Raw genomic sequence first — 27,225 nt, 5'->3', positions numbered from 1 at the left:
GAAATTCTCTTGTAATTGTCAGAAATCCACTTGTAATCCGGCATAATTCCGTCATACTCTGGTGTAATCCAGTTATAATCTAGAGTAATCCACTTGTAATCCAATCTAATTCTAGGAAGACCAGTGTAAATTGTGAAATCATCTTGTAATCGGCCGTAATTTACTTGCAATCTGCCGTAATCCCGTTATAGTCTGGTTTAATCCAGTAATATTCAAAAGTAATCCACTTGTAATTGGGTGTAATTCATGCTGGACCAGTGTAATTGGTGAAATCCTCTTGTAATCAACAGTAATCCACGTGTAATCTGACGTAATCCCGTTATAATTTGGTGAAATCTAGTTCTAATCTAGATTAATCTACTTGTAATCTGGTATAATCCAGTATAAAACAGTGTAATTTGTGAAATTCTCTTGTAATTGTCAGAAATTCACTTGTAATCCGGCATAATTCCGTCATACTCTGGTGTAATCCAGTTATAATCTAGAGTAATCCAGTTGTAATCCAATCTAATGCTAGGAAGACCAGTGTAAATGGTGAAATCCTCTTGTAATCGGCCGTAATTTACTTGTAATCTGCCGTAATCCCGTTATAGTCTGGTTTAATCCAGTAATATTCGAAAGTAATCCACTTGTAATTGGGTGTAATTCATGCTGGCCCAGTGTAATTGGCGAAATCCTCTTGTAATCAACAGTAATCCACGTTTAATCTGACGTAATCCCGTTATAATCTGGTGAAATCTAGTTCTAATCTAGATTAATCCACTTGTAATCTGGTATAATCCAGTGTAAAACAGTGTAATTTGTGAAATTCTCTTGTAATTGTCAGAAATTCACTTGTAATCCGGCATAATTTCGTCATACTCTGGTGTAATCAAGTTATAATCTAGAGTAATCCAGTTGTAATCTAATCTAATGCTAGGAAGATCAGTGTAAATTGTGAAATCCTCTTGTAATCGGTCGTAATTTACTTGTAATCTGCCGTAATCCCATTATAGTCTGGTTTAATCCAGTAATATTCGAAAGTAATCCACTTGTAATTGGGTGTAATCCATGCTGGACCAGTGTAATTTATGAAATCCTCTTGTAATCAACAGTATTCCATTTGTAATATAGTTCTAATCTGGAGTATTCTAGTTCTAGTCTATAATAATTCAGTTATAATGTGAATAAATCCAATTCAAATCCGGCTTGATCAACTTGAAAGACAGACTAATCCAGTGCAATCCAGAGCTATCCGAAAATACTCTTGTAATCGACAGCAATACATTTGTAGTCCTGGGTGATTCCATATTAATCTGGTGTGATCCAGTTATAATATAGATTAATCCACTTGTAATACAGTGTAATCCAGGGTAGACCAGTGTAATTTGTGAAATCCTCTTGTAATCTATAGTAATCCACTTGTAATCTAGTTCTAATTCGGAGTAATCTAGTTCTAATCCAGACTAATCCACCCATCATTTGGAGAAATTCAGTTCAAATCCTGCTTAATCCACTTCCAATATAGAGTAATCCAGTGCAATCCAGAGTCATTCGGTTATAATCTTGTAATCGAAAGTAATCCAATTGTAATACAAGATAATCTTGTTATAATTTGAAGAAGTTCAGTTCTAACCTAGAGTAATACACTTTTAACACGGTGTAATTCATGAGTCAGTGTAATTTGGGTAATCCTCTTATAATCTGCAGTAATCCACTTGTAATCCAGTTTGAAGCTAGAGTAATCCAGTTCTAATTTCGAATAATCCATTTCTAATGTGGAGAAGTCATGTTAAAATTCGGATTAATCCACTTGCCAAATGGAGTAGTCCAGGTTTTATCTGAAGTACTCCAGTTCTATTCCAGCTTAATCTACCTGTAATCCAGTCTAATCCAGAGTAATCTAGTGTAATCACGATAAGCCTCTTACAATCGACAGTAAAAAAAAACTTGCATTCCAGTTCTAATTTGCAGTAATCCACTTCTAATCCAGAGTAAACCACTTCTAATTCTAAGTAATCGACATAATCTAGTGTAATTGGGGTAATTCCCTTGTAATTGATAGTAATCCATTTTTAATCCAATTCTTAGCTGAAGAACTCCAGTTTAATTCCAAACACATTCACGTCTAATTCGACGTAATCCAGAGTTCTCCAGTGCAAGTTGAATATTGTAATCAGCAAAAATCCATTGTAATCTAGTTCTAACACAAAGTAGTGCAGTTTTTTTTCGTCGTATTTCATTTGATATCCAGTGTAATCTAGAGTACACCTGATAATCCTCTTTTAATTTTCAGTATCAGACGTGCGATTCGGTCTTAATTTGAAGTAATCAAATCCAATCTGGAGTATTTCAGTTCTTTTTCCAGCGTAATCCACTTATAATCCAATGTAATCCAGATTTACTCATCCACTTGTAATCCGAGTAATCCAGTATAGTCTTTTGTCAGCAGTAATCCATTTATAATGCAGATCTGAACTAGAGCGGTCCTTTTGTAACCCAGGGTAAACTGCTTGAAATTCGGAGTAATTTACATAATCCATTCTAATATGGCGTAATCCTATTGTACTTTGCAGTTTAGTTGTTTTCTGGAGTAATCCAACTCTAATCGAACTTAATCCACTTTGAATTCAAAATACTCCATTTAAACCGATTATACTCTTGTAATCCAAATATTATTTTGTAAACTTCAGTAATCCATTGGTAATATAGCTCTAATAAGGAGTATTTTATATCTATTCCAGCGTAGTTCGTTTATAATCCAGTGTACTCAAGAGTAATCTATTGTTAAACGAATAATCCTTTTATACTTGACAGTAATCTACTTGCAATTAAGTACTAATTCGGAGTAATCCAGTTCTCATCCAGAGTAATTCACCTTTTATCTGATGATAATGAAACTAATCCAGTGTAATACGGGTTCTAATTTGGTGTAATCAAGTTATAAACTAGAGTAATCCACTTGTAATCCCGTTAACTCTGTAATAATCCTTTTGTAATCGGCAGTTACCTTTGTAATTATATTTTAATCCAGCGTAATCTTAACGCAATAGGCAGTAATCTAATTGTAATGCAGTTAATCCGAGGCAGTTCTCTGATTATAGGCAATAATCTAATTGTGATAAAGAGTAATCAAAGGTAATCCAGTGTTATTTGGTTAATCCACTTGTAATCGAAAGTAATCCACTTGTAATCCAGTTCTAATCTGGAGTTATTCAGTTCTATACAGGTACAATCTGGCTAAACCTCAGTTCATAGGTAATAATCTAGTTCTGATATAGAGTATTCCAGTTCAAGTACAGTGTAATCCATTTGTAATCCATAATAATCCATAGTAAAATTTATGTAATCCATGGAATTTACAGTATTTCAGTTAATTCAAGTAATCTAGTTCTAATATAGAGTAATCCAGTTCAAATCCAGCGTAATACATTTGTAATCCATCGTAATCCAGAGCAAAATATTTGTAATACAGATAATTCGCAGTATTTCAGATAACTAAGGTAATCTAGTTATAATCTAGAGTAATCCATTTTTAATCCATCATTATCCAGAGAAAAAATTTGTAACCCAGACAATTAGCAGTATTTCGGATAATTCAAGTAATCTAGCTCTTATCTAGAGTAATACAGTTCAAATCCACCTTAATCCATTTGTAATTCACCGTAATCCAGAATAAAATCTTTGTAATCGAGGGATTTTGCAGTATTTCAGGTAATCCAAGTAATCTAGTTCTCATCTAGAATAATCCAGTTTATATCCGCCGTAATCCACTTGCAATCCAGGATAATAAAGGGTAATCCAGATATTTCGGAGTAATTTACGCAGGTAATTCAAATAGTTTTCAACTATTTTTTTAAGATTTTTTTTTTTAAATTAACTTAATATCAAATTTGAACTGTTTTATTTTCTCATTCATGTATGTTGTTAAATATTTATCTTTTTGGGCAGAAAAAAGTGCTTTGTTGAAAAATCATGCTTTTGATTTAAAATTAATTTTTTGTGTGAAAATTTTGTCTTTTTGGTTTGAAAACCTTCTCTGTTAAAAATTAAATTTTTCTGAACTGAAAATTAAACTTTTCTATTTTAGGTAGAAAATTTATTTTGTTGTTGTTGAAAATTAAACTACTTGCTTAAAAGTTGAACGACTTCGTTAAAGATTTATCTTTCTGGTGGAAGATGGTTGATATCAGTTGAAAATGGTTTCTTTAAAAATTTAATTATTTTATTAAAAATTCGCGTTTTTTACTTTTTATGCATTTTGTTGAACAATTTTTTTTCTTGTCAGACAATTAAGATTCTTGGTTGAAAATACATTTTTTGGATGAAAATGGAACTATTTTCTGAGAATGAATTTTTTGATTGAAAATTCACATTTTTGCCTTGATAAATTCAAAAATTTGGTTGACACTTCTTTTGCTCTTGAATAAAAAATGCATCATTTTCGGTAATGGGTTTGTATTTTTTTTAAATAGAACTTTTTGATCAAAAATTAATCTATTTTGGTTGAGAATTCAACTATTTTGTTGAAAATTCTTTTTTGTGTGTGGAAAATTCGAGTTTTCGAATGAAAACTAATTTTTTAACTGTAAATGTTCTTATTTAATTTTTTGTTGACAGTTTAATTATTTGGTTGTAAATGTTTCGTTGACAATAATTTTTTTTATTCATCTTGGTATGTTCAATAATATTTTTTATATTTAAGAAGAAATGGTTTGTTGAAAAATTCAAATTTTTCGTTGAAACTTTAACTTCTTAAATTTAAAATGCAACTGTTTGTTGAAGTCAACTTTTTTCGTTTAAATTTAACGGTTTTTATAATTAAATTTTTTCTTGTAGGGTAGAAAATTCAATTATGTATTTTGTTGAAAATTAACTGTTTGGTAAAAAATTCAAATTCTAGATTTGAAAATTCAACTGCTTTATAAAATTGTTTTTATTATTAAAACTTTTTTTGTAAAATTCGACTGTTTTGTCAACAATTTGGTTGAATTTTTTTTCTCATTTGAATAAAAAAGGTTTTTTAAAAACTCATCTTTTTTGGTTAAAATCCTTTGTTCAAAATAAATGTTATTTTACTTAGAAGTTTAACTATTTGGTTGTAAATTTTAGGTTTTTAATTAATTTTGTTGCAATTCATCTTCAAAAGTTGCAAATTTTACTATTTGCTTAAAAATTGAAATTGTTTGTTAAAAGTTAAATGTTTTTGTTAAAAAGGCGATTAGTGGTTTTCAAAAAAAATCCATGAAGTTGCAAGTGCTTGACTCCTATTTTTTAAACAAATATGTTTCTAAAACACAAGTATTGGTTTATAAAAAATAAACAAAAAACAGTGTAGTAGTAAAAGTTGTTCAATCATCAAATTCAAATGTTTTTGTACGCGACTAAATAAAAAAAAATATTTTTAAATCAGTTCTAATTTTTACGATTTTCAAAAATTGTTCGATAGTAAAAAGGCAGTTAAAGTACGACGACTCCCATCCGAGTAAAACCGAGCGAAGCGCTGCTTAACTTCAGTGATCGAAAGAAAAGCCTCAAACAATTGAAACTGTCCAAACGGACAATTTAGAATATTTTGAAATACGACTAATTGGATCCGTATTTCGAAATGAAATTTTGAAGCTGTTTAAGAATTATAAGAGGACTTAAGATAATAATAAACAAAATTTCTGAGAATTTAACAATGTGGTAAATTAAATTTTTCGGGATTTTTTATGGGTCCCAACAAAATATGTTTTTGTTTAAATAAACGTATATATTTTATAATATTTCCTCAATTTTGTATAACTTATTAATCGAAAAAAATGTGTGAAAATGGAAAAGTGTTTAAAGTTAATATTTAAGGTACTTAAGAATAGAAATAGAAAGATGAAAATTCTAAAATGGAAACGAAAAAATTTTGAATTTTAGATTTTGAAATGATGCAGTATTTTTTAAATAAATGAAATTTTTGTTTAATTTTTCTTGCAAGCGTTAAAAGCGCATGCGCCTAACTTGCGCGAATGCGTCGATCAATGCCAAAAGGAATCGGAACACTCTAAACATGTGTTCTAAAACGAAACCAGTCATGTGAGCCTTGAGCTTTTGCAATGAGCTTTATTATAATTACTTCTCGAATTTTTTCCAATTTTTCTTTCATTCAATTTAATAATAGTTTTCTGCAAATATCAAAAATTCTCGCAAGAATCGTCCAATTCTGAAAATTAGTTTCTTCAAAGAGTCATGTGAGTTTTACGTTTTTCAATTTAACTAGAACATTGTGCACGCAACGATTGCAATAATTCCCCTTTTTAAAAAATAAAATTGATTTATTTTTTAACATTTTGTTTTACATTTTATAGAAAATCTGATATAATTTAAAAACGTTGATTATTTACAGAAGTTTCTTTATCATAGCGAGAAAATTTCAGTAAATTTAATATGAATGACACAAATCTTAAATCAGAAAACTTCTATGAACCGTATATAGATGACAAAGTTTTCTTATTATGGCGAGTAAATTCTAGCAAGTTCAATATGAAACCAGTGAGCACAAAGTTTGGCGACGTCTTTGCGACATCGTTACGACATATTTACGACAACTTTACGACAACTTTACGACATCCTATGTCTATGTCGTTAAGGCGTCTTTACGATATCGTAAATAAGTGGTATGATCTAACGATGTCTTTACGATATCGCAAAGACACCGAAATGACATGGACATAGGATGTCGTAAAGTTGTCGTAACGATGTCGTAATGACGTCGCCAAATTTTGTGTCCACTGGGAATGATACAAATCTCAGATCAGAACCTATTTTATTATTATTGTTATTATTAGTAATATTTTAACCAGCAAATTCCAGTTAATTCAATATAAATCATACAAATATCAAATCAGACAACATCTTTAACCATATATGATTTACAAAAGTTTCCTTATTATAGTGAGGAAATTCTAGTAAATTTAATACGAATTATATAAACATCAAATAACTAAATTTCTGTAAACCATATATGGTTTATAGAAGTTTCTTTCTGATAGCGAGAAAATTCCAGGAAGTTCAATATGAATTACAAGAATCTCAAACAGAATCGTATTTCATTAGTATTATTATTGTAAAGAGAAAGTTCCAGTAAATTCAATATAAATGATACAAATATCAAATCAGAAAACTTCTCTCAACCATATATGGTTTACAGAAGTTTTCTTATTATAGCAAGAAAATTCCATTAAATTTATTTTGAAAGACATAAATCGCAAATAAGAAAACTTCTATAAAACATACATGTTTGAAAGAAGTTTCCTTTTTATATCAAGAAGATTCCACGAAATCCAATAAGAATGACACAAATCTCAAATAAGATAACTTTTGTGAACCATATATAGTTTATAAAAGTTTCGTTACCCAGGCGGAAATATTATATATAGTTTATATATAGTTTGAAGTATTATATGTAATATTCATTTGTTTTATACATTTTTTGTATAAAACAAATGAATATTCTATATAAAACTTCACACTATATATAAACTATATATAATTTTTCCGCCTGGGTATTATTCAGCCCTGTGCACTTGTCCATATTTCAGATTTTAACATGATCCCGCAACTGTCCTAGGTTGATTAGTTCCTAATATCTCCAGCGCGGCGCTAGTTGTCCCATCACTCCCTGCTTTTACATAGAAAGTAATGGGACTAAATCAATTTTTTAATTTTTTAGTAAACAAAATGTTATTTCCATGCAAAAAAATTCTTGAAATTAAAACAATGTTACTCATTTAACATTTCAAAATACTTTTCCAATCATTTTCTATGAATGCTAAAGACAAAATATGATTTATATGGTCGTACAATAATCCTGGCAAAGTGGAATATATCTTAGATTTGGATTTGAATAAAAAGTAAAATATGATTCTTAAAGTTTATTGTCGAAAACAAATTTACAATATTGTTAATGGAATGTAAAAAACCCGGAGATAAAATTTGAATAGTACTAAGTTTAAACTTACCATGTGAATATATGATTATATAATGCATATAATGTATTTCTAATTAAATTGAACTAAATTTACATTTGAAACCATTTTATTTAATAATCAGTGAAAAATAAAAAATAAAATTTCTTTAGTTGCTCTCTTTTATCATTATATCCTTTTAAGTCTTTAAAATAAAGATGTTAAAACATTGATTATATTTACTTCTTGGACGTTTTATAAAATTATAATTTATATTTATTCCTCTGAAAAATAGTTTTTTGATCAACAAGTTGAATTATTAAATAAACTTTTTTTAATGTTCTTCACATATTTTTATGCTATATGTTCAGGAATAAAAATTTAATTCAATTTCAATTACATTTTTTTCATTATATTCAATAAGGTAAGTACTCGCTAAACCCTCAAATATTAAGTTTAAGCTTCTATAATCTATACTATTAAAACTTTTTTCACAAAACTATTTACACATTTTATTGATATAAATATTATTTACTACATTTTCAGATATAAAAAGAAATATATTTAACTTTATATTCAAATTAAAATCTAATATTCCACTTTACCCAGTATATTTGGTGACGTTTTAATTCATGTTTTCCATTAGCATTTATATACATCGTTTGGAAAATTGTTTTGAAATATAAAATGTGTAACATTCTTTTCATTAAAATTTTTTTTTTTACGAAAATAAAGTTTTGTTTATTAAAAAATTTTTGAAAAGTGGCCTGCTCCCATTGCTTACAATGCAAAAACAGGTAGTGATAGGACAACTAGCGCCGCGTTGAAGATATTCGGAACTAACCAACTTAGGACGTCCCCGCACACTTCTTTCTGTTTTTTTGTATCAAAAAGTTTTTGATATTGCTAACAACGTGCGTGTATATTTCGAGGTTATGTGTGTTACAATTCACCTGAGCGTTACTTCCAAACTATACAATATTTTTGGACGAAAACTTTGAACTTACTAATAAACATAGTAACTAATCTTCCGGAACTAACCTTATTTGCAGGCAATCAAAAAAGTTTATTTCATAAATAATTTCCAGATTATCGGAAAGGCAGAGATGAAAAACGACGTAACCTCAAAATAATGCATATGCATACATTTTTTATTTAGCACAATAATTTTGTTATTATCCCTCAAAAAAGAGTCCGGGGACGTCCATTATGATATTTTATAGCATGTCCGAATTCAGTTTCTTAAAATTTTCATTTTTGTGAAAAAAAAGCCGGGGAAACTTTAAGTATCACATGCCTTTAAATTCAATATGCAATACATCAATTTTAAATCGAAACACTTCTGTAAATCATATATGTATATTTATTGTTATTATTATTATTATTATTATTATTATTATCTTAACCAGTAAATGCAATATACATGATACAATTAAAAAATCACTCTTGTTTAAGCGAAACGTTTTTTCTGTTAAATTAATTGCAGATTTTGTTCGATTTAAATAAATTTTCATTTTGATTTAAAAAAGGAATTTGTTTTTAATAACCCATGTTTTTCGCTATACACATCTTGTAGCTCGAAATAAAGCCTTAAATCTTTTTAATAGTGTCAAGAATATAACAAGAAACAACTTTCTTTAAGGCCATGTGACGAGTGGGTCACGTGACAAGATTCCTACCTTAACGCCACCATTCTTTATTTCCCAACTTATTTTCACACGAAGCTCCACATCGAGTTGAAAAATTTGGGATAATAAATAATAAGCAATAAGAAAGATGGGTCTGGCCCTAAACTTTAATAATTGTAAAAAAAATATTAAAAAAATAAAATATTTACAACAAAAAACTTTTTTTCATAATTATACAAATTTAGGACCAGAACCACCAATCTTAGTGCTTCTTGTTTAGTATCCCAAATTTTCAACTCCATGTGACGTTTCGTGTGAATATAAGTTAGGAAATAAAAAAAGTGGCGGTAAGGTAGGAATCTGGTCACGGGACCCACTCATCACATGGCCTTAAGATTGCAATTAAATCGCTGGGTAGGTCCCAGGTTTCCAGCGATTTTCTCAAACATCTTACAAATATGTCTGAAGTTACTTAGAAATAAAACTGACGACTGTCTGGAATTGGTTGAAAGCTAACCCCTTACTAGCTCGCCCAATGTAACTTGCAAATTTCCAAGGCTCCGCTTAGGTACAGCCTTTACATTACTGCGTACACACTCCGCGAACAAACATGCTGACACATTCAACGATTCAACCAGTCCTGTGCATCTGAAAACAAAATGGCGATCCCTTAGTGTCCTAAGTTGGTTAGTTCCTAATATCCTCAGCGCGGCGCTCGTTGCCCCATCACTCTCTGTTTTTGCATTGTAATCAATGGGAGTAGACCATTTTACTTTTTAATAAATAAAATGTTATTTTGGTAAAAAAAAATATTGAAATGAAAAGAATGTTACTCATTTTATATTTCAAAACAATTTTCTAAACGATGGATATAAATGCTAATGGAAAACATGAATTAAAACGTCACCCAATAAACTTGGTGAAGTGGAATATTAGATTTTAATTTGAATAAAAAGTTAAGTATAATTCTTTTTATATCTGAAAATTCAGTAGATAATATTTATATCAATAAAATGTGTAAATAGTTTTGTGAAAAAAGTTTTAATAGTATAGAAGCTTAAACTTAATATTTGAGGGTTTAGCGAGTACTTACGCTATTGAATATAATGAAAAAAATGTAATTGAAATTGAATTAAATTTTTATTCAGGAACATATAACATAAAAATATCTGAAGACCATCAAAACTAGTTTATTCAATAATTCAAATTGTTGCAAAAAAAACTATTTTTCAGATGAAAAAATATAAATTATAATTTTATAAAACGTCCAAGATGTAAATATAATCAATGTTTTAACATCTTTGTTTAAAATACTTAAAAGGATATAATGATGGAAGAGAGCAATCAAAGAAATTTATTATTTTATTTTTCACTGATTATTAAATAAAATGGTTTCTAATGTAAATTTAGTTCAATTTAATTAGAAATACATTATATGCATTATATATTCATATTTTCACATGGTAAGTTTAAACTTAGTACTATTCAAATTTTTCTCCAGGATTTTTTTTGCATTTTATTAAGAATATTGTTAATTTGTTTTCGACACTAAACTTTGAGAATCATATTTTACTTTTCATTCAAATTCATATCTAAGATATATTACATTTTGCCAGCATCACCCAGTGGGCATAAAAGTTTGGCGACGATCTTACGACATCGTTACGACATCCTTACGACAACCTTACGACATCCTATGTCCATGTCGTTAAGGTGTGTATGCGATATCGTGAATAAGTCACATGATCTGAAGATGTCTTTACGATATCGCAAAGACATCGAAACGACATGGACATAGGATGTCGTAAGGATGTCATAAATATGTCGTAACTATGTCGTAAAGACGTCGCAATATTTGAGCCCACTGGGTATTGTTCGACCATATGAATCATATTTTGTCTTTGGTATTCATAAAAAATTATTGGAAAAGTATTTTGAAATGTTAAATGAGTAGCATTGTTTTAATTTCAAGAATTTTTTTGCATGAAAATAACATTTTGTTGACTAAAAAATTAAAAAAGTGATTTAGTCCCATTGCTTTCTATGTAAAAACAGGAAGTGATGGGACAACTAGCGTCGCGCTGGAGATTTTTGAGACTAATCAACTTAGGACAGTTGCGGGTTCAAGTTAAAATCTGAAATATGGAGAGATACACAGGGATGAATACAACCACCATTTTGACTGCCTAAAACTAAGTGACGCTGCAGCGCCCCGAAACTGAAGCGGATGCACAAAGAACTATTATTTGTTCGAATAAAAAAAATACATTCTTTAATTTATGTATAAGACGTTTAGACAAAATTATTCTTTGGCTTCATGAGATCATTTATTTGAATGAAACAAATAATTTCTTTTATTCAATAAGTTTAAATATCTTTCACATATTGAAATTACACAAATGTTTTATTAATTGAGATAAAGAAGGTGTGTTTAATTAAAAATATTTATTCAATCAAATCTTTTTGCTTGAATTAAAAAGATCTTTTTCTCAGTTTGGACTTGATCGGATCTTCCACTTGTGGCCGCAAGGGGGTAGATGGTGTGGCTCGCGTCGGAACCACGATGGGTCGGGTTAGGTTAGACAAGATTATGTCAAGTTTTCTGTTGTGATCGTGATATTGTTTTGTTTACATCGAAAATAAAATGCCAAAAGCAAAAAGTACATTGCGAGTTCGGAAGCATAGAATTGTTAGTGAGATGTCTTATATCCGCAATAAGACGAGAATAAACTTACTAAAAGAGCTTCCCAGTGGGCACAAAATTTGGTGACGTCTTTACGACATCGTTACGACATATTTACGACATCTTTACGACAGCCTATGTCCATGCCGTTTCGGTGTCTTTGCGAAATCGTAAAGACATCGTCAGATTATACGACTTATTTACGATATCGTGAATACACCTTAACGACATGGACATAGGATGTCGTAAAGTTGTTGTAAAGATGTCGTAACGTTGTCGTAAAGACGTCGGCAAACTTTGTGCCCACTGGGTTACCCTCGATTCATTCGAAACTTCCTATATCCATGTATTTTAATGCGCTGATAACGAATATGATGGTGAAAATACCCGCAAATTTTATTTTCAAGGTCAAACCCCCAAAAACCTATGAAAATTTAATGTTTTTCCGTTTATTTCAGTCAATAATAAAAATTTACAAAAAAGTTGTCAATAAAAGTTTTAGATCTTTAATAACACACATTTTATGTTTAATATGTTTATACCCTACGACTCATAGTTTTCGAGAAAGTATACGATAAGTATGAAAAATCACAGAAATACTTCAACCTTTTTAGCAGTTCAACTTAAATTGTATGAAAAAATTATAAAATTATAACGACCATATGTATTTTTAAAAGATATAATAATTTTTACCTGATTTTGGAATATTTTTAAAAGATTCTTCAGATATTTATATTGTCAAGGTCGAATGTCATAAATTGCGAAATTAGTGACGTTTTAGATTGGGCACGTCCGAATTCATTTGTTCCTCTCAATTTGCAAGAAAATCATTTCCATTCCTAAAGTTGTTCGTCAACTTCCTATGCATTCCCATTGGGCACAAAATTTAGCGACGTCTTTACGACATCGTTACGGCATCTTTACGACAACTTGACGACGTCCTATGCCCATGTTATTAAGGTATCTTTACGGTATCGTAAATGTGTCGTATGATCTGACAATGTCTTTACGATATCGCAAAGACACCGAAACGACATGGACATAGGATGTCGTAAAGTTGTCGTAAACATGTCGTAACGATGTCGTAAAGACGTCGCCAAATTTTGTGCCCACTAGGTTCACATGACTTGAAAACATTACTTTATACAAAAAATATAAATTTCCGAATTAGTAACATTATAGATTAAATGATTTTAATATTTATTCGAAGATAACCTCACTTTTAGAATTTCATTCCACGTGCCCTGTGTGCGCCAGTCAAACAAAAGACATTCCAAAATAATATCAAAAAGATTTAAAAATATTTATTATTGAAATTCATTTATGAAGGTGTTTGTGTGTGTGTAATAGATCTGAATTTGAACATTGTTTTTTAAAACATAATAGTTTTCTCCGAAATGCAAACTCTTAACGATTAATTCAAGGAACACAAACAGTTTAATAATGTAGAATAATGAAAAACTGAAGTTTTGTAATACACAAAATCTGAACAAAATATTACTAAAAATACTTTTTAAATTTTACGAATTACAGAAAAAAATTGAAGGGGCTATATCTGGGCCAGACCGGGCCCCCATTTTGCATGCCCAGATCTGGGCCTTGTAAAGTAAGACGTTTCATTTACGGTCTAACGCTAGACAGATTACCCTATCGGGGCCACGTGTTTCCCGATTGGGGCCTGACTGGCGCCCCACCAAAATGTCTGCACGGGTGGCTTACAGAAGTTTCTTCATTATAACAAGAAAATTCCACTAATTTCAATATGAAAGACCCAAATCGCAAATCAGAAAACTTCTGTAAACCAGACATGGTTTAAAGAAGTTTTTTTATTATAGCGAGAAAATTCCAGTAAATTCAATATGAATGATATAAATATCAAATCAGAAAACTTCTGTAAACCATATATGGTTTGCAAAAGTTTCCTTATTATAGCAAGGAAATTCTAGTAAATTCAATTTGAATGATATAAATAATTGAAAACTATTTCTTAACTAAAAATTTCACTATTACAATTTTTATCAACACTTTTTAATGGGCATTTAGTCTTCTTTGCGGAAAATCAATCAGCTTGGTTGCAAATGTAACTATTTCGTTGAAAATTTATTTTATTTGGCTGAAAAATTTATTTCTCTAAATTAAAATTCTGTCATTTTACTTTTGTTGTTGAAAATTTACCTTTTTAGTTAAAAATTCATCTATATTTTGTTCAAAATTGATCTTTTTTGGGTAGTTCATTAGCTCCTTGGATGAAATTTCATTTCTTTGGTTGAAAATTAATTTTTTTAACAGAAAGTTCAACTATTCCATTTTTGATCGAAATTTATTCCTTTGGATGAAAATTTAGCAATTTCGTTGAAGATTTATATTATGTTGTTCAAACACTAATTTCTCTAATTTAAAATTAAACAATTATATTTTTTGTTGCAAATTTATCTTTCTTAGAAATTCATCTATTTTCTTGAAAATGTGTACCTTTTTGATAGGAACTTAAACTTTTTGTTTGAAAATTAGTTTTTTGATACAAAATTAATTTTTGAACTAAAAATTTAATTATTTCATTTTTCATTTCTTTAATTAAAAGTTTAACATACTTGGTTAAAAATTGATTTTTTTATGTTGAAAATGAATCTTTTTTGGTAGAAAATTATTTTTTATTGCTGAAAATGCATTCTTTTTGATAAAAAATGCAATTCTTTGGTTGAAGCTTAATTTGTTTTGGTTGATGATTCAAATATTTATTAAAAAAATTAATTTTTAAACCTAAAAATCTAACTATTCCATTTTTGTGGAAAATTATTATATTATTTTTTGTTAAAAATTCATCCTTTTTGGGGGAAAACGCAATTTTTTGGTTGAAACTTAACTTGTTTTGGTTGACGATTCAATTATTTGTTTACAACATTCGTCGTTTGTGGTGGAGTTTTTTTTATTGAAAATTAATTTTTGAACTAAGCATATAACTATTTCATTTTTGTTTAATATGTATATTTTTATTTGAAAAATTGATCTTTTTTCATTGAAATTTTAACTATTTGGTTGTTTACTCGTCTTTACTGGTAGAAAATTATTTTTAAGCATTCATCCCTTTTCGAAAAAAACGCAAATTTGATTGAAAATTAATCTGTTCTGGTTAAAGATTTTTTCGTTTAAATTCAAACTGCTTTGTAAGAAATGTATTATTTAAAAGAAAGATTATTTTTAGTAGAAAATTCATCTCCTTGGTTGAAAAAGTACATTTTTAATTTAAAATTGATCTCTTCTGCTAGAAATTTCAACTAATTGGTTAACAATTAATTAATTTGGATTAAAATTTAGTCTTTTCTGGTAGGAAATTATTTTTTGTTTTTGCGATTTCATCCTTGTTAGTAAAAAACGCAACTTTTTGTTTGAAAATTAATTTATTTTGGGTCAAGATTCATGTATAAGGTTGAAAAATTTACTTCTTTGGTTTACAGGGTTTATAGTTAAACTTTTTTTTTCAAAATTTATAATTAATTTTAATTTTAATAATTTTAGAGCAAAAATGTATATTTTTATTCGAAAAGTGATTTTATCTAGTTAAAATTTCAACTCACACTATTTTTTAACAATAATAATTTTTTATTTCATTCTTTTTAGTTACATTATTATCAGTTATTCTTCCAAAACGATTTCTCTGAGGTAAGAAAATACTGATTCGTGAGTGAAATATTGTAAAATATTCAAAAAAACTAGAACTTTCTTCATTTTTCGTATGAAAAAGAGCAAGCGATTTTATTTGTTTAAATAATTGCAAACTGTCTTTCACAAAAAATACAACTCGGAAGATTTAAGAATCCATTATTAAACTTTAAATATAAAGTTTTACAAATTTTCGTATCAATAATTAATAGTTTCGAAACGAAAGCGAATATAATTTTTAAAAATATGTGTTAAATGATTTTGAATTAAAAATGTTTCAAATCAAACAATTTCAGGCTAGGAAAAAATTTCAAAAAAGAACAATATTTCGAATCGATTGAAAAATAATTAGACTTGAATAATTTATAATATTAATAAAAATGTTCGAAATTGAATAATTTGAAATTAAAGATTTTTTAATTAGAATATCTCAAAATATAAAATGTTCAGACTACAAATTTAAAAATTGAGAATTTTAATTTTATAATTAAATTGAATGTTTTAAAGTCCAAGCTTTTGAAATGAATTAAAAATCGATTGAAGAAATTTTGATCCGATCAAAAAATAAATTCACTATTCAAAATGAAAAATAAATTTAATTTAATGCCTGTAAGATTTATTTGTTCCAAAGAAAAGTTCGTAAAAAAGTATTTTTAATAAGAAAAAAAAATAATAATATTCACCAAGAAATGTGATATTTATAATAATCGCTTTAAAAATTTGAAATAATAACTTATAAATGAACGATAAATCAAATCAATGCCACGGGTGCTATCATAAATTTTTTATTTTCATCATTTGAAAAAAGTCGTATTCAATTTTTTTAAAATTATTATTTATTCAACGACCGCATGATTGCATTAAAATTTTCACAAGACTTAAAAGTTAGAATCAGAGTTTTACAACAGACTGGTTGCTCAACATGGTCGACTACAATAGAAAATAATAGTAATTTTAATTCGCTCATGGTTTTATGCGTTTAAAATCGTGGCGAGGACATGCTGATTATTTCTCACAATCAGTTGCAATTGCAACCGCAAACGTAATGATTTAGAACATACAGAAATCAATTTAGCAATCCGTCACATTATCAGAAAAAAGCCAGGACTCTTACAACATATTTTTGCCATAATCTCTTTCTTGCAGAATAATTTTACGTTTATTTCTCTTCATTTTCTCTTATTATTTCCTGTCCTCATTTAAACTTCCTTCCTCTCTTGCCTTTCATATTTTTATAATTTCCACATTCCTTTTCTCTCATTGATAACTCTAACTTATTCATTTTCTTCTTCTCTTCCCCATTTTTCCTCTTCCTTTTATTTTATACTTTTATTCGTCACTTTTTCTTCTCTTTTGTGGAATCCTTTTCCTTTTATTGACTTTCCTCTTCTTTTTCCCATCCCTTCCAATTTCCTGTTGTTTTCATTATTGTTTCATGCAAATTTAATTTCTTTATTTCCTTTCATAAAAATCCTCTTTCTTTTCTGTCCGTTTTCCTTCTCACTTATTTTTCAATTTTTACATTATTCCTATTAGACCTTATACCCCACTTCCTCCTAATTTTCACTAATTTCATTTTCTCATTCTTGATTTTTTATGGTCCTTTATAACCTTTTATCTTAATTCTTAATTTGTCTATTTCTTCTCTAATCCTTCACTTTTCTTCCCTCATATTCCATTTCATTACTTCTTCCATTGGTCTTCATCTTTACTGTCTCCATTTAAACTTCTTTCCTCTTTTAACTTTTTTATTTGTCTATTATTTACAGTCTTCTTCCCTCCTTCACCAGGCTAACTTATACATTTTATACTTTTATTCCCATCTTCCTTTTCATTTTTCCATTACTCTTTCATTTACGATTTTTTCTCCTTCTTTGAGGAACCCTTTCTTTTTACTAAATATCTTCTTCTTTTTCTGATCACTTAAAATTTTCTGTTGTTTTTATTCCTGTTTCGTTGAAACTTACTTCCTCTGTTTCCTTCCAGGCAAATCCTTCTTCTCTTCTGTGAGATTTCCTTCTTCTACTTATTTTACAATTTTGACATTATTCCTATTGGATCTTATACCCCTTGTCTTCCTAATTTTCACTATTTTGATTGTCTCTTTTCTCATCCTTGACTCTTTATGGTCCTGTATACACGTTTATCTCAATTTTCAAGTTAACTATTTCTTCTGCAATCCTTCACTTTTCTTCCATGATAAAATTTCCTTACTAGTTCCCTTGGCCCTTCTCCTTACTTTAAAACTTTATTTTTTATCAAGGATCATTATTTTCCTTATTTTTTATCTTTTATCACTCTACCATAGTAATTTTATGCCTCTCTTTACTATTTTTCCTTTTCTTTTTCTACCATCCTTTCGTTCACCCCTTTTCCTCCTCCGTTAAGGAATCTATTCTCTTTTATTGATTTCCTGTTTCTTCTCTTACTACTTAAATTTCCCTGTTTTTTTTATAGCATTTCTATTTAAACTTACTTCCATTATTTAATACCATGCAAATACTTCTTTTCTTCTTTATATTTTCCTTCTCCCACCTATTTTACAACTTAATATTATTCCTACTGCACCTTACACTCCCTTTCCTTCTACTTATCACTATTCCAATTACCTCTTTTTCTATTCTGCATTCTTTTTCGTCCTCTATAATCTTTTATTTTAATTCCCAAAATGTCAACTTCTTCATTAATCCTTCAGTTTTCTTCCATTATACTCTTTCATTACTACTTTCCTTAGCCTCCCTCCTTCCTCAAAAACCCTGCCCTTACTTGAAATTCCTTCCTCTCCTACCTTCTTTATTTTTCCATGATTTACAAATTTTTTTTTTCATGTTTCTTATTTTATTACTACTTTCTCTCCCACTGACTTTTCTCTTCCTCTTCTTTCCGACACTTAAATTTTCCACTTTTTCCCTTCCTTCAATTCATCATTCTATATCTCCCTGTTTCCTTCTTACTTTCAGAATGCTAGTTTTTTTCTTCATATTATCCCACTTTCTTAATATCTTATCTTTGATAAATATGTTCATTTTCTATCCTTTCTTATAGATAATAAGAACGGATATAAAATAAACAGATATTCCTTTCTCACAAATTCTTCTTCTTTAATATACATTCTTCTTCTCCTACCTCTTTTGCCACTTTTGACTATTCTTTTTATACCATGTACCTTTCTCCTTTACTTTTTAATATCCCTATTTCCACTTTTTTCATTCTTGCATCTGTATAGTCCCAAGTTTTCGACTTCTTTGATTCTTAAATTTATTCCCTTCCTCTATTTTTTCTCATTCCTTTTTGAAAGTCTTTTCTTTACCCCTGAAGGAAATCTCTGTTCATCATATGTTTTCCTTTCCAGATTCCTGTCTTCACATAAACTTCTTTCCTCTGATACCTTAATTATTTTTCTAATTTTCTTATTCCTTTTCCTACTTTTATTATGATGTTTTCTTCCCCTTTGGGCACTTCTTTCTCACTCACTTCCTTTCCTGTTCCTCCTTTTCTCTAAACTTTAATTATTCTGTTTTCTCTTTCTACTTTTCCTTTTCCGTTAATACTTCATTCTATATTTCTCGCGTCCCTTATTATTTTATCTATTATACTTGCCTTTCGTCTCATTCCAGTTTCTTGAAGATTATTTTTTTTACATTGTTCATTTCATATCCTTCCTTATTCTCTCTTCTAAATTCTTACTCTCTTTTTTACAGTTTTTCATTAAAACTTACTTCGTTTCTATTCTTCCTTAAAAATGCTTCGCTTCTCCCTCACATTTTATTTCTCTCATCTCTTTTACCAATTCGGATTATTCCTTTTAAAGTTCATACTATTTTTCTCTACTTTCCACTATTTTTGCAATGTTTTTTTTTCATTTGGACTCTTTATGGCCCTCTATCACCTTTTATCTTGACTCCCAATTTATCCAAATTTTCATTTTTTCACTTTTCTTTCATTTTATTTTTTCATTACTACTTCCAATGGTCCTCCTTCTTTCTTTGAAACTCTTTTTTCTTTATGAAAGATAAAATTTTCATCTTCCGTTATATTTGCATATTTTCACTCAGTTTTTTTCCTTCTTTGCTTCCTTCTTCTCTTACCTTTTTTTCTTTTATATTTTTTTACAATCTTTTATCCTATTTTATTACTCCAACTTATTTATTTTCTACTTCTCTTCCACTTTTATTTTCTATTATCCGTTCATCCAAGATTTTCTCCTCATTTGATTAGTCCTTTTTCGCGTACAGACTTTCCTCTACCTCTCTTTCCAAACCTGAAGTTCCTCTTTTTTATACTTTTCCCCTTCCTTCAATTTATAATTCAATATTTTTCTCTTATTTTTCTATATTTGTGAATGTTATATCCTTTCTTATTCACTACTTTATCGCTTTTGCATTGGTTTTCTCCATTCAAACTTACTTCATTTCTTTCCTTCCTTACAAACCCTTCTTCCCCTTTTTCCATGATACTTCTCTTAACACTTCTTACCACTTTGGGTTACTTCTTTTGGACCTTATACCCTTCCCTTCTCAACTTTTTACTATTTCCATTTCTTCTTTTTCCATTCTTGGCTCTTTGTTGTTCTCCAGCACCCTTGACCTTAATTTCTAATTTATCTACTTCTTCTTTAATCTTTCACTTTACTCCGCCCCTACATTTTTCTCTTCATTTCTTTTGATTTTTCATTATTATAAAATTCTCTTCTACATCAAATATCAACATTTTTGGTTTTCGTTTAGTTTACCTTAGAGAACAATATCTAAATTTTTCCTTATTCCTTTCTTGAAACCGATACCTTCCTGTTGTAGGAAATGCACCTTTATTTATATCTTTTTTCAGAATCCTATACTAATATAAACTTCTTTTCTTTCTTACATTTATATTTTTTTTTCATTTTAACATTCCTCTACCATTTATATCATTCATACTCTTATATTTTCTACTTTTCTTCCAACTCTTATTTTTTATTTCCTCTACTCTTTCATCCGTAGTTTTTTCTCCCCCTTTTAGGAATTCTTTCTTTTTGACTGACATACTTGTTCCTAATTTCCCCTTGCTTCTATTTTCCTCTCTCTGCTTTTTTTTCAATTCATTACTCTATATTTCTCTCTTTTCTTCTAACTATCTGGGTTCTAATTTCCTGTCGTCTAATTCCAGTTTTGAAGGTATTTCTTTTCCTGTCTCTTTTAGAACATTGAAGTATTCATTGTGGAGTTCACACCCTTTTTCAATACTTTTCACAATTTTCATTGATTTTTTTTATTCCCAAGTCTTTAGACTTAATTCCCAATTTATCTACTTCATTAATCCTTGACTTTTTTCCACCCCTTCTTCTTTCCCCTACTTTAAACACTTTCTTTCTCATTTTTATTCCTCTTTATTTTCCTATCTTCAATCGTTTTTTCCTTCCAATCTTATTTCAATCCTTTTCCAACTAAAAATAGAATCTTTCACTCCTGTTTTCAAAACAGACTTCGTTTATTACCTTCCTTATCGTTCTTCCCTTATTAGCCTTAATTTCCATTTTTCTTCTCCTATCTCCTTAAAAACTTTGGACTATTTCTTGAATACTCTATACTCTTTTCTTTCTACTTCTTCCCATTTTCATTTCTTTTTTTCCTTTCTCGACTCAAAACCATCATCTATCAACTTTTATTTTAATTTTCAATTTGTATACTTCTTTAAATTTTCTATTTTCCCCACTCCTTCTTCTTTTAATCCTGATTCTTATTCAAGCATAATTAGAGAATTATTAAGTACAATTAAATTTTGCAATTCTTCATTCTTTCTTCACCTTTTGTCTCTTATTATCTCTATTTCAATTTATTTTTTTCTATTTTAGGTAAAAAGACTACAAAACAATAAAAAAATCTCTAAGATCCTGTAAAAATGAAGGACCAAATTTCTCCCCGTATTCTCGAAATTCGAAATTTTCCAACAAAAACCAAAAATTTCCAAGAAGCAAAACTAATAAAAGACAGTAATAATGAAAATGGTTTTACCGCAGATTCAGGAAAATTAAACAATGAAATTGAAAAGGGAGAGAAAATTCAGGAAAGCAGAGGAAGTAACAAAACATCAAACCTTGATGAAATTAATCTTAATTTGGAATCTTCCGAGAAACAGGAGAACTATTTAGATGCCAAGTTAAAAAAATGGTTAAGCAAAAGCGAATATCCCGAAAATTTTCAGAGTTGGTCCAAAAGAGAGAAAAAAGATTGGTTGTACAATAATCTAAAGATGCAGTTACCAGATACACCCGATAGTCTAGCAGATTTAATGATTGGAATTGCTTTTGATGGAGATTGTGGAAGATCACCTGAAGAAAGACCGGATTGGTTAGACATGGAGAAATTTAAAAGGGGACAAAAATTTGGTAGGGATTATGCATTTGGATTGGCGTATTCGCAGATGTTGTCACTTTTTGTTTTATTTTCGTTTGAGGATGCATTAAAACCTTTGATTATCACTGGGAAGTCAAGTACGCCTTATACGGCCTTTAAAAGGTGAGATTTTGCTTAAGTTTTATACTTTAGATCAGGCGGAGCGAAAAAGTTAGCAAGAGGAGGGTAAAAGTGGAGAACTGAGAAAAAGATGTATAAAAAGAAGCAAGATGAAGGTAAAAAAGAGAAGGTAAGAATGTAGAAGGAGTAGAGAAATAGAGAATGGATGCAAATAGAAGAAAAAGGGTAGGATGGTAGGCGGAAGAAAGAAAAGTGGGAAGGAAAATGAAGGATTAAGAAATGAATTATTAAATAAAGAAGGGGAAAACTTGGCAAGGTCTCAATGAGATAAAGGAAAGCGATAAAAGAGTTAGGAGCGGGAAAATTAAAATTAGAGAAATTAAGATAGTTTTGATACAAAAGAAGTTAGCAAAGGTTGAAAAGGGAGAAAAGGACACAGAGAAATGACAAATGAAGTGTGACTAAATGCAGAAAGGAGAAAGACATATATTTATGATTATATTTTTCTTTCAAGATACCTATCAACAAATACGCGTGTAAGAAATTGGAACCTAGAGGATCCTTGGAAGAAGGATACATCAGCTTACAATGACATTCAAGCAGTCAGGAAAATGCATACAAACATTCGAAAGAGATTGGAAAAAACCAAAAATGAGGATATAGATGAAGAGGCTAAAATTAAGAATCTATATTGTCCTACAAGGGATATTCTTCTAGAAGATTTTCAATCAGCTTGTCTTGCACCTGTCCCCGGACAGTGTCCTTATATTGTTTTTCGAAATCCTGATTTTAAAGGTACGAGACCCAAAGGATTACATCAGGGAGAAATGGTGGCTACCCAATTTGGATTTGTAGGATTAATGATTTTGTACCCTAAATCATTTGGTGCTCATTATGCAACTGAGGAAGATTTAGAGGCTTTTTGTCACCTTTGGCGGGGACTGGGATATCTTCTTGGAATGGATGATGAGTAGGTTTATGATTTCATTTTTCACCCTTCTCCTTCTCCCTCCCCCTCTCCCATCCCTCTCCCTCTCCCTCTGTTCATACTTTCCATTTTCTCCCTCTTTCTAGATTCCCCTTATTCTTTCCAGATTTTACATTCCTTCTCCCAACTCTACTTTCCACTTTCTCCTTAAAATGTACATCTTATTTTTCGACTTTCAACCTTCTTTCCAACTACTCTTTTTTTCTAACTTCTCCTTCTTCTTTCAACCTTTTTGTTCTCTTCTCTGCATTCTATTTTCCCCCTTCTCCTTGGACTGTTAACATGCTTTTTCGACTTTCATCCTCCTAATTCTTATTTTGATCTCCTCCTTCTACTTTGTACCTTCCTCTTCTGTCAAACAACTCCTTGTTCCGAACTTCTCTTTCTTCTTATAACATTTTTCTTTCCTCTAATCTATTGTACTTTACATCTTCTCCTTGCACTGTTCACCTTCTTTTTTGACTTTCAACCTGCTTTCCATCTACTCCTTCTTACTATCTACACCTTCTTTTCAACTTCTTCATCTTTCCACCTTTTCCTTTCCTTCTCCCCATTCTCCCGATTCTACTTTTCAGCTTCTCTTTGGATGTTTATCTTTTTTCAAATTTCAAACTTGCATTTCTTCTTGTTATTTCCTGCTTCTACTTTGTACCTACTTATTCTGTCCATCTACTTCATCTTTCCAACTTCTCCTTCCTCTTACCACCTTTACCTTATTGTTTTCACCTTTACTTTATTCTTCGACTTTCAACCTTCTGCTTTTTACCCTTTTCTTTCACTTCCTCCTTCGACTTTTAACCTTCTAATCCTTCTTTTTATTTTCTCATTCTCTTTCTTTCTACCTCCTTCTTCTTCTTTCCACAACACAGTTCTTCTTTCCATCCACTCCTTCTTTTCAACTTATTCTTTTTACCTTTGCCTTTCCTTCTTCCGATTCTACTTTTCAATTTTTTCCTGGACTTTTTAACTTCTTCTACGACTTTCAACCTTGTAATTCTTCTTCTTATCTTCTCCTACTCCTTTCCACCCTCTTCCTATTGACTGTTTGTTTAATTTTCCTCAATTTCCCCTCTCATTTCCTATCTTTCGTTTCCTTCACTACTTCCACTTTTTCTTGCCACTTTTTCAATTTATGTTTCTCCTACTTGTCTTTTGCACATTCTCGCCCTTTTCCCAACTTCTCCTTAGTCCTTCCACATTCTCCTCCTTCATTTCACCTTCCTCTTCTTTGCACCTTCTCCTTATTTTTACCACTGTCTGCTTCTTCCTTTCACGTTCTACTTCGACTTTCCACCTTCTCCAACTTTATATCTACTCCTTCTTTTAATGTTCTCCTCTTACTTTCCACCTTCCTTTTCTTCTTTCGACCTTCTTCTTTTTTCCTCCTCCTTCTTTCAACATCCTGCTCTTCCCTCATTCTTCATTTCTTACAATCGCTCTCCTTTCTTTCCATTTTCACTTTTCAACAATATTTAAGATTCTTCCTTATTTTTGACAGTTTTAATCTTTGTCGAGGATCCTTGAATGATGTAAGACAACGATGCAGAGATATTCTGGAACTTTGGGCAAAACCTAATTTCAGAGAATTGACACCTGAATGTGAGCATATGATGAGGTGTGTTGTGGAAGGCACTAACTATTATTTGCCTGGGTCCACTTATGAATCGTCTATCTTATATCTGTCCGAGTTACTTAATCTGAACACGCCAAGATTGTATTCAACTTTATCTTATGGGGCTTGGATCAGGCATAAAATGTTGAAGTATGTATATGATCTAAACAATATAAATAAAATAATAATGGATAAAAATTAAAATTACCTAGACAAAAAATGACCTACAGTTCAGTCAAATTAACTCAAAGAAGGCTGGAATCATAAAGATTTTTAAACACATTTCTTTGGATTCTTGCTTCTGGTTAGGATGTACGTAAATAGAACATAATACACGATTATTAGAGCATAATAATTCCTCTAAAATGGCCCGAAATAGAACTTTTTTAAACTGATAGTTTATGAGAAATTTATTTGTTAATTAACGATAGCCTTTTTTCGGAGAAGTCTGCGACTTAATGCATTTTTATTGTTATAAAAAATTCTCCGATCAAATTTCTCTTGCTAAATCCGGAAAGAGAGTAATTGAAAGTAATTAAATTTTTATTTGAAATTAATTATAAACAATCATCTGACCAATAAGCGTACTATGGGAAAATACAATGTGCTGATATAAGCAAATTTATTTACATTTCGAATAACAAATTGTTACAAACAATAATTTTGTTCTTATACTTACAATTGTCAGAAAAATGTGAAAAAACTTGGGTATAACCATTGAGGAAGTAGGATGACAATTGTATTTTTCCGAATCTTCCAGTTAAAAAAGATTAGTTAGAAAAATATATTTTGCTAAAAATGTTAATTAACAATTTTGTAGAAGCGAAACAAATTATGATAGAATTTTTTAAAATATTGTTGCGATTTAATATTGGAATTGTATTTGGTAAGGAAAAATCATAATAAATTAAAAATTGATAAAAAATGTATATATTAAAAAAATGTTAAATAGAAATATTGCAGTACCTTAACAAATTCGATCATTTTTTTGTTATAATTAACGAATTACTTGTAGGACATGAGAGCTTTAAATAAAACCTACTTAATTCAAAAATTTTATAAAATTGTTTTAAGTAATTTATTTGTAACTTATTGGTTGTATAAAAACATGTTTTTGAACAGAAGCCGTTGTAATTCATTATTAGAATGAAATTTCGTAACGAAAAATTGCCATGAATTTAAAATTGATATGAATTTTAAATTGATAAAGTAAATGAATAGACATAGCAGTGAAGTTAATATTCAAAAAAAAGCCTTTAATCAAGATGTGACTTTTCGCGAATAAATACTAATTTCAAATTTTAATTGATGAACAAAAATTGTTTATACAATTTGTTTATTTTGTGAGTTGCAAAAAAACTTTTCACTAAAAGTATAATTTCACTCTCAACCTAATTTGTCTTGTAGCATATATAAACAACTGGATAGTATATTTTTCTTTTCAAAAAAATTGGCTACCCCTAATTAACAAATTAACTTCTCGTAAACTATTACTTGCAAAGTCTTCTAGTAGGAATAATTCTACAGGTTTTTTGTGCTTTAAAAATTTAGTCCTATGTGTTTTTAGCGCATATCATAGTGAGAAACAACAATCTAAGGAAACGTGTTAAAATCTTTTCAATTTTCAGTTTATTCTCAATTAAAAAGATAAAGACAGGTATAACTGAGTGCCGAGTTTAAATATTTCTTTAGAACGTTCACCTATTTTGTATTTTATACGAATAAACATAAAATAAATTGATTATCAATTTTTATAGGACTTTTTTTTGTTATACGAGTCGATTGCCTGGTATGATGTCGTTAATGAACAGCAAACTTGATGCAGCTTTTGAAATGGCTTTGAACTTTAGTCCTGAAAAACACAAGGAATTACAAAAAAAATCTGAAGAAAGCTTACAAAGAGGATCGTCAATAAAATTTAGTCCTTAATTATAATATTTTTACCAAATTATGTTTTTGGGTCGATATAAGGTTGTTTATAACAAGATGGGGATGAGATAAATATTACATTGCTGTAATATAAATATATCATTTCCAAACTAAAATATTTTAAAAAAAGAATTGTATTTTACGAGTTTTTGGTGCTATTGCCTGTGATAGAGATACATATTAATAATTGTTTTCAGCAAACTTGAAGTGATATTATATTTTATGTATTTTTGGAAAGCGAAGTGATAGAAATAATAGAAAAAATTTTTAATGTTTGTTAATTCTTGTGTAAATATTGCTTGTTGAATAAACTGAAATCAATCAATCTCGTTACATGATATGTCGAAAAATAAT

The 27,225-nt window shown here is 29.5% G+C and overlaps 1 protein-coding gene across 2 annotated transcripts; it reads left to right on the top strand.

Annotated features, from left to right (window-relative positions):
* Positions 1-3,685: 3,685 nt before the first annotated feature.
* On the top strand, positions 3,686-27,151 carry LOC117173045. Of its 2 annotated transcripts, none has more exons than XM_033361415.1 (5): positions 3,686-3,807; positions 21,721-22,384; positions 22,857-23,312; positions 24,829-25,092; positions 26,700-27,151. In XM_033361415.1, exons 2-5 carry the CDS (start codon positions 21,768-21,770, stop codon positions 26,869-26,871), a joined length of 1,509 nt encoding a protein of 502 aa, XP_033217306.1. In that variant the 5' UTR covers positions 3,686-3,807; positions 21,721-21,767; the 3' UTR covers positions 26,872-27,151. The 2 variants fall into 2 exon arrangements, with proteins under 2 accessions (XP_033217306.1, XP_033217307.1); XM_033361416.1 differs by lacking the exon at positions 3,686-3,807 and adding an exon at positions 6,057-6,203.
* Positions 27,152-27,225: the final 74 nt, after the last annotated feature.

This window comes from Belonocnema kinseyi, chromosome 5 (genome assembly GCF_010883055.1).
Source record: "Belonocnema kinseyi isolate 2016_QV_RU_SX_M_011 chromosome 5, B_treatae_v1, whole genome shotgun sequence".
Classification (NCBI taxonomy): domain Eukaryota; kingdom Metazoa; phylum Arthropoda; class Insecta; order Hymenoptera; family Cynipidae; genus Belonocnema; species Belonocnema kinseyi.
The sequence above is the reverse complement of the archived record's forward strand: the minus strand, read 5'-3'. Positions and strand labels throughout refer to the sequence as shown.

Excerpts from the sequence above, each read along its gene's own strand:
- LOC117173045 (XM_033361415.1), top strand. The coding sequence starts at position 21,768 with ATGAAGGACCAAATTTCTCCCCGTATTCTCGAAATTCGAAATTTTCCA. Across the intron at positions 23,313-24,828 it reads CTTCTTGGAATGGATGATGA|TTTTAATCTTTGTCGAGGAT; the intron begins GTAGGTTTATGA and ends TATTTTTGACAG. Across the intron at positions 25,093-26,699 it reads ATCAGGCATAAAATGTTGAA|GACTTTTTTTTGTTATACGA; the intron begins GTATGTATATGA and ends CAATTTTTATAG.